The sequence below is a fragment of the Choloepus didactylus genome, chromosome 8 (assembly GCF_015220235.1).
Source record: "Choloepus didactylus isolate mChoDid1 chromosome 8, mChoDid1.pri, whole genome shotgun sequence".
Classification (NCBI taxonomy): Eukaryota; Metazoa; Chordata; class Mammalia; order Pilosa; family Megalonychidae; genus Choloepus; species Choloepus didactylus.
The window spans coordinates 81,480,626-81,488,512 of record NC_051314.1 but is presented as its reverse complement, the minus strand read 5'-3'; the positions used below and the strand labels follow the sequence as shown (position 1 = coordinate 81,488,512).

At 51.3% G+C, this 7,887-nt stretch overlaps 1 protein-coding gene across 2 annotated transcripts; it reads left to right on the top strand.

Annotated features, from left to right (window-relative positions):
* The first annotated feature begins 1,001 nt into the window (after positions 1-1,001).
* On the top strand, positions 1,002-6,868 carry LOC119543276. Of its 2 annotated transcripts, none has more exons than XM_037848041.1 (2): positions 1,002-1,483; positions 4,269-6,868. In XM_037848041.1, the coding sequence occupies exons 1-2, from the start codon at positions 1,111-1,113 to the stop codon at positions 4,625-4,627; spliced, it is 732 nt and encodes a 243-aa protein (XP_037703969.1). In that variant the 5' UTR covers positions 1,002-1,110; the 3' UTR covers positions 4,628-6,868. The 2 variants fall into 2 exon arrangements, 1 of the variants encoding a protein (XP_037703969.1); XR_005218557.1 differs by having other exon boundaries at positions 1,003-1,483; positions 4,327-6,868.
* The last annotated feature ends 1,019 nt before the right edge of the window (positions 6,869-7,887 follow it).

Below are 7,887 nucleotides of genomic sequence, written 5' to 3'. Positions count from 1 at the left end.
GAAAAGGTATAAAACATTTCAAGTAAATGGTCCTTAAAAAGAGGAGGGGATTGGGATTAATCAAAAGAGATTTTGTTCGCTCCCCATAGTCTCCTAAACAATAAAGTCATTTACAAAACAAAAAGAGAAACCAACACAAAACTAAAGCCTTAGTTCACACAAAGAGAAAAAAATTGTGAAAATTCCATAGCAGTTGAAAAACTAGTGAAGGAAGAGAAAACCAAACGAATGAAGTTGAAATCTGCTAAGTGATTATTTGTAAATATTGAAATTGGAGGAGGGGATGGAGGAAAAGGGGTGAACCTGACATCATTAAAGAAGTGAGACTTGAAAAACATAAGTTTAACTCATTCTCAAAGAAAAGTAAACTCTCCATAGGAAGAATACTCCTCTGCAAGAAAGGGGAGATTAAAATTTATCAAAAAAGAGAAAAGTACTGCTTTTCTGCAAGGAAAGTATATTAATCTGAAATTAATTCTTTGCCAAATCTGAAATGGAGTACACAAAAGAATGAATACAAAAGGATTTTTTTTCCTTCAACTAAGAGAAAAAAAATCACATTTAAATTGTCAAATGGGACAAGGAAAGGGGGTGTTGTTTGAAGGTGCCAGAAAGGATAGGGTAGGGGCATTTGCTGGGTGGAGGACCCGCTTACCTTGCTCTGGACCGGAGGCGGCTGGATTGGAGTGGGCGAGGGACCCTGCGAGCGCCTGGGTGTTGGGGGAAAAAGAGCAATCCGGGCTCTGAGTGCCCTTGGACGAATGAGGAGGGCGGGAGGATTAGGGGTGCCCATCTCCCCATCTCTGCCCGCCTCCCTCCCGCCGGTACCCAGGCCCAGAGAGCTACTGAAAGTTACAAATTGCTTCCATTATTAGCTCATCCCGGGCGGCCTGGTCATTGGCCAGCCCCGGACCACGTGGTCCCTTGTACCAATCGATCGAATTTCTTGTTGCAATTCTCTGTCTGTCCCTTGGCTCTGGGCGGGGGGCGGGGGGGGGCACGGTGGCGCGGGGACTGGGGAAGGGCTTGAGGGGGGGATCTCTTAGCCCCCTCGCCCTCCCTCTCCTCCCTGTCGGAGCCCTGAGCGCCGCCCCAGAAGCGGTCGAGGGAATGTTGTGGGCTGGGGCACACCCGGGACGGCAGAAACTGGAGGAAGCGAGAGAAATCGCCAGGGACCAAGGGCCCTCTCCTTGCAGTTCTCCCGGCTCTCCCCGCCCCACCGGCTACTCCCTCTTTGGCGCCCACTCTGCCTCAGGCAGACCCCGGGTTAGCAGCCCGGCCCCCTGCCCCAGGCACTTGAATGCTTCCTTTCCGGAGAACTGCTCCAGCCTTCACTTTGTGGACGGGGATTCCCTGAAGCCCGCACTGGATCTGGGGCCTGCACCCTCAGAGTCGCCCTTCCAGGACGGAGTTCCCTGGGATCCTTTGAGAGAAAGACAAACTCTTGAGTGGATGAAAATCAAGAGGAACCCTACCCAAGCAGGTGAGCTGTGCCCAGGAGGAGGTGCGATTTATCTTGAAAATAATGCCACCCCCTCCCCACCCCCCGTCTGTCTCTTTTCGTCTTTACCCCACCCTGTTCCCCCTTCAGGCAGACCCTGATCTGCCCACCCTCGGAGGAAACTGGGTTGGAGTTGGGCGTCTTTCAGATGCGTGGGGCCAGAGTAGCTTTCCTCCCCTGAGTTTGGGGACTACGGTGGCAGCTGGCAGGGGCGGGGGTCGGGAGAACCGGAGGAAGGGGGGGGTACTTCCCAAATGCGAGAAAGGGAGAAATTAGGGACCGAGAGATCCCAGGAATCTGAGGGAGATTACTTCTTTCCCCAAACGCAACTTGTGGGAACTTCGGGAAAGTTTTTTGAAGGGAGATGGGGAAGGGAGCAGAGTTGGGGTTTTGAGGTTTAAAGTGGGGAGGAGGGGCCTCTGCCTCCTGTACTGATGGGAGGATGCATTTCCTTGTTTCCCAGTCGCGGCTGATTATCAGTGTAGAAAACCCGGCCGGGTCCCAAACCTGCTCACCCCAGCAAGCCATTAGAGACGCTTGGAGATCCCCAAAGGGGTCTCCGCGGAAAGGGAGAGAAATACTAGCGGAAAGACGCAGAATTTCCCACTCTGCCGGGATAGAGACTGGCCCCGAGCCTCAGCCTGGTACACTCTCAGCCTCTCCTGCCCCTACCCCCAGACCTTTTGCCTATTTTAAGTGACACGAGGAGACCAAAGCCCAAATACATCATCATCATCATCATCACTATTATTATTATTATTATTATTATTATTATTATTATTATTATTATTATTGTTTTACATCCAGTTTGACAGAGACACCCATTTCCCAAAAGTGGAGTCAGGGAGTGCCTCCTCTTGGTCCCCACCCTAGTACAACCTTCCAACCTTTTCTATTTTCCAAAGGAGTGCAAGGAAACGAGCCCCCTCCCTTCTCCCAGGGTTGAGATTGCCCCCCTCCCCCAAGAGATGTCCCTGGAAAAAGATGGGGGAGCCTCTTCAAAAGGGAGTCAAGGGCAGAGGGAGCGGCTGAACTTGTGGAGTTACAGGAGGAGAGTGGGGGCAGGGGTCGGGTTGGGGTGGGTGCGGAGGCCGCTGCAGGTGCATGGGCAGGGCCTGGAGAACCCTGGAGGCCCGCCGTGTGCCTGGGCGGGAAACCCGCCCGGAGCGAACTCCTGGGGCGGAGGATCCCGGCTGTGCCTAAGATTGCCGGGTGGGGGTCCTCCCGGGCAACCCCCGGCTGGCGGAGCAGAGCGGGCGGCAGACGGCGCTTTGGGACCGATTCCTGGAGAGGGCCGGGAGGAACTGTGGTTTTCAGGAGAGAAAATTCTCACATTGAGCGCGTGTTGTCTCTGATCCCTACCCCGCGGGTACCTCCAGAGGCCGCTGGGCCCTGCTGGGCCAGGAGCCGCGAATCTGCCCAGGCCTTTGTTTTTGCTGCTTCCCAGGATTTTCGCCCGTCGCGGAGCGGCGGCACAGCACCTGCTTGTAGCAGAGCCGCGGAATTGAGCCGGCCTGGCTGAGAGGGTTACGAGGGCCGCAGCCCGCACTGCCGAGAATGACTCTGGCGTGGTCCCCAGACAACTTGTTCTTTCAGAGGAACGTTTCCAGGGGCAACTGATATTAAAAATCAATCTAAGCCCTTTTCTTTCATACCATCCCGTGGTCCTAGTGACCTCTCCAGCCCAGATTATGAATGGAAGATCTCATAATCCCAAAACTAACAACTGACACGGGAGCCGATTGGGGCTTTCCTTTGCAGCCTGCCCCAGCTCTGGGTGCTCTGACAGAGGGGGCCTAGTTCTAGAGTTTATTGCTTCCCCTCTTGAGGAACCTGGTTCTTTTAACCCGTGGTCTCCCCCACCCCCAAACATCCCTCAGCTCACACATCTGTAGGGGTTGTCGCTTTCTTTCTTCTCTTTCTCTTTCTTCTTAGGATTGAAGGAGTGGCAGCAGTTTGACAAGGCTCCCCCCCCCCCAAGCCGGTAGTGGGGGACTGTGGGCTCAGCCCTGACATTTCAACTAGAGGAAAACAGCCTCATTCTTGGGATTGAGCCCCAAGTTAAAGCGGGTCGAAAAAGAATGGCAGGAAGGATGGCTGGGCTGACAAGATAGAAATCCCGACGTGTGTGGTGGGGGGGCAGCTTTACACTATATGCCTATTGCGTAGAGAGGATTTAGTAACAAAGGCCGATAGAAGGAAGGCTGAGGAAAACGGCACAAAGGGCTGGAAATATTCAGACCAACAAAGAGAAAAAACTGGGGCTAGGAAAGGTTGGCAGAGACTTGAGAGAGAGGGTGGGAGAGAGATGAACACAAAAATGATATTGATAAAGGGTAGAACTAGGAAGCATGGTTAGGTTTTTTTTTTAATGAAAGAAAAAAATGAAAAAAAGAAAATTAGGGAAAGAAAGAAAAAATGAAAGAAGGAAGGATCTAGGGAGTAAAAGGGGAAGAAAAGAAAGGGATGTAAAAGAAAAAATGGAAGAGAGAAAGAAAAGGAAAGAAGGAAAGCAATGAAAAGAGGGAAGATAGGAAAAGGAAAGAGGAGGAATGGTGATGGAAAGGAAGAATATAAAGAGAAAAAAGTGAAGGTAGAACAGAAAGAAAGCAAAGGAAGGAAGGAAGGAAGGGAGGGAGGGAGGAAAAGAAGAAACAAAGATAAATAAAAAGAGGGAGAGAGAGAAAACGAAAGCAAAAGAAAATAGGGTAATAGAAAAGGGCGCGAATTGAGAGAAGGGGTTGGGGTGGAGGGCGTGTTCTCCCAGGTACCCAGAACGCCTCAACCCCGGTGGCCGCATCCCTGACTCACCACCACCACCCCAGGTGCCCAGCCCAGGCGATAGCGGCTGGCGCGACCCGGGAAGAGGAGGCGGAGGCCAGACCCCTGCAGTCCAGCTTCTCCCGCGAAGCAGCTGACGGAGCTGGAGAAGGAGCGTCTCCTGCAGCAGTGCCTGCCCCAATCTCAGCGCGGAGAGCCGGCAGCGGCCTTGCAGCTCCGCGACATGCGGGTGAAGATCTGGGTCCAAAGCCCGCGCCTGAAGCAGAAGAGCGATGGTGGGCCTGGTCGCCGACCGGGCCGGGTGTCCCCGGTCACCGGCTCGGTCCCCCCAGCGGCGGCCCCTAGCGCCTGCACGCTGACCACAGTGGCAGAAGCTGCCTAGAGACTGGGCCGCTTGGCTCTTCTGCTGTGCTCTAGCTTTGTGACCTTGGGCCTCAGTCTGATCATCTATCAAATGAGCCCTTTGCATTGGTGGATTTTTCTCTGACTTTGGTTACCCTGCCTGTATGTTTGCTGGTTAAGGAAGGGGTGAAGATAAGGTCTTTTCTTCCATTGGTGAAAAGAGAGTCTTCCTCCTTTACCATCCTTATCTCCATCCCTGCCCCAGAAAGCGACCTTCCAGGTCTTGGGGTCCCTCCATGCCAAAAGGGTGGATTCATCTGTAAAGAGCTTGGCATGAAAAGCCAAACCCTGAAGGAGCCAGAAGAGGAATCTCACACTTGAAAGAGAAGGAGGACATTCCCTACTAGGGCAAATGAACCTTTGGTGTGCAGTCTATTTCAGTGAACTCACACAGAGAGAATGATTGGCAAGGTGGCTTTAGGTTTGGCCTGTAGAGGGGACAGACCTGATGTATGTATGATTATGCTCTCCTGTACAGTTTGTGTTCTCTGGCTGCAACCACCTGGTTTCATTCAGAGGATTTTTTTTAAAGCCAATTAGATAATTCCTTTGTCTCCCAAAGGTGGGATCCTGGGCAGGTCACTGAGGTCAACCAAGGGCAGTGAGAGCCTTGAGGACGGGCGTGTTCATAGCAAACCTTGCAATTCTTTCTGAGGGAGGCCTCTACCCAGCACTTTCCAGCATTTTGCTTTTTAGGCTTTTCCTCTCTTCTTTTCTGTAGCTCCTTCCTTCCTCCATTTATCTTTCTCCCTCTCTATCTCTCTTTCTACCTTACTTCCTCCCTTTCTTCCCTTTCTTTCTTTGTTTTCTTTCTCTCCTTCCCTTTTCATCTAGTCCAAGCTGGGCTCTGGATAGCTTTGTATTCCAGAAAGCTTTGCCCTGAGACCTTTAAGCTAGCTAATACGCACCCTGCCCTCAAGAGTTCCCTACCTGAATGCAGATATTGGGATTGGAAGATGAGGGGTAAAATGGGGAGTAAATTTTGCTAGCTAGATGCAGGATGAATCAGCTTATTTTCTGCAACAATCACAATTATGACTTTTTCTCCCCATGGCACACCCCAGAAAGTCCTTCCCCACCCCCACCCATCTTCAAGCCACAGTCTGCCTGCAGACTGCCCCTGGCAGTGCAGTTGTGGTACACCCAGGCTGTTGTTGCTCTCCCAGGGTTGTGAGGGCCTGCAGGAGCTCACTTTAGTGCAGGGGCATGAGGTCAGTGATGCTGGGCCAGAGCCTCCAACTTTTAAACAAGCAAGGTCTATTTCCCGATTTCCAATGTGTTTAGGGGTCCTTTTCCCTGGGGTGGAGATTCTGGTCCATTCTGGCCCTTGGCTGTCTCTCCAAGGAACATCCCTGATAAGTCAGGCCCACTGCCATTCACATCTGCTCAGCAAGCAGCCTCCTTGCCCCAACCTTTCTCAGGATCTGAAATCTCAGTGGGCAGTGCCAACAGCCGCAGCTACATCCTGAGCCTGATGCTGGAAATGGCTTCTGCCTTTGGGCTCTCCTCCCTGTCTCAGCCTCTGATGTTCTCTTCTGTTTGCTGTTGTTTTTCCTCCCTTTTGGGGGTGATGGGGAACAGGGAGATGAAATGTTTCTCTCCATGCTCCAAATCCTTTCCCATGGCCCCACCAACTTTAAAGCTGCTGATGGTAAGGAACACAGCTTCCAGCCCTGCTCATGAGCTGCACAGAGCAAATTCAAATTCTCTTCTGGCAGGAGGAAGGGCAAATGCTCCTCAGTCCTGCCTCGCTCATTGATCCATTTTTGAGGGCATTTGAGGGACAATATTGAGACCAGATTTATCCAATTGGTATAGAGCATCTCTCATTACACCAAAGGCCCAGGTTTCTCATATCAAGGTCCAGGTAGCCCCTGGGGTCTTCACCCAGACCCACACCTCTTTTCTGGCTTCTCAAACCAGCAATGATTTAAAGGTTTGTTGAGGTAAGGGAATGGAAGGGGAAACAAGCAATTTGTGCCATCTAGAAGTCAGTAGCTCCATCTGTGCACTCCATTAAAATATATTCAGTACCTACTATGTGCAAAGCCTTCTGTATACCTCACTTTGCCATGACTGTAAAAAAAACAAAACAAAACAAAACAAAAAAACAGCTCTTGCACATGTGGGGCTTCAGTGTGTTGTGGACAAACACATAAATAAACCAATGGAAAGAAAGTTTGACTTGGGTTCAGGTGATTTTGATTGCAGCCTTCCATGCACCAAGTCCCAGTCTTCCCAGCTCCCGCTACCCAGCCCCAGTTGGTTGAAAAGCAGAACTGTCTGTTTGTTTCCCCATTGGAAAAATACTAGAATGGGAGCAATAGGCATGGGATGGGATCAGCAGATGTGAAAGCCCTGAAATAAAGGGTATTGGCTGGTTGGTGTGGGTGCCCTTAGAAGACACCTCTCCACGTTTGTGATGTGCATTGCTGGGTCTGGAGTGGGTGATATCTTGCTCCAGTTGCTGAGCAGGTTTGTGAGTCTGCCTTGGTGTGATCACATGCCTGAAGGTGATAGCAAGGGTGTGCATGTACAAGTGAGCTAAGGGGGGTGAGGGGGCAGGGTGGGGGGTGGACAAGTGTGCCTGTGCCAGGCTTGTATACACTGGGCCACAGAAGCCTGCACAGGTGTGTGTGTGTGTGCACACACACAGATCTGAACATATCTCTGCATACAAGACCCTCTGTGTATGCAAGAGGGTGTGTACTGCTGAATTATTATAAAATTACACTGACCCTTACAGAAAATCCATACCGGCCTCGGCCTTTCTCCCTGACCTCTCGACCTCTGGGTGCCTGAGGAAAAAGCTGACCCGGTCACCGCCTCCCCCTAGTCAATGAGTCCTTCTCCATTAGCATAAAACATGAATCTGCTGGCAGCTTGACAAATTGTAACTAGCAGCCAGAGTTTTGCCAACTGGCTGGCTTGGGCGCTGTCTATTTATCATTGAAAATGGTAAATCATAAGAATCCAGATGACTTAATTATTCAAATCCACTCAGGACCTAGACAAGATGTAGTCCCGTCAATCTCAGCCCTGGGCTCTGGGAGAAGGGCAGGGGAAAATGCTATTAGCTTGTGAGCTGGGAGAAGCTGGTCCAATCCCTGCCCCTTCTCCTCTGCCTGGTGAGCAGGGTCTTTCTCTGTGGTTCCTTCCCCTTTCTGCCTTCCTGCCCACCTGTCCAGGCATCAGTCTGGCCA

What these genes read in the sequence shown, in the direction of transcription:
- LOC119543276 (XM_037848041.1), top strand. Translation starts at nt 1,111, where the DNA reads ATGTTGTGGGCTGGGGCACACCCGGGACGGCAGAAACTGGAGGAAGCG. An exon ending in GAGGAACCCTACCCAAGCAG is followed by an intron (nt 1,484 to 4,268) that starts GTGAGCTGTGCC and finishes GTGTTCTCCCAG; the next exon opens with GTACCCAGAACGCCTCAACC.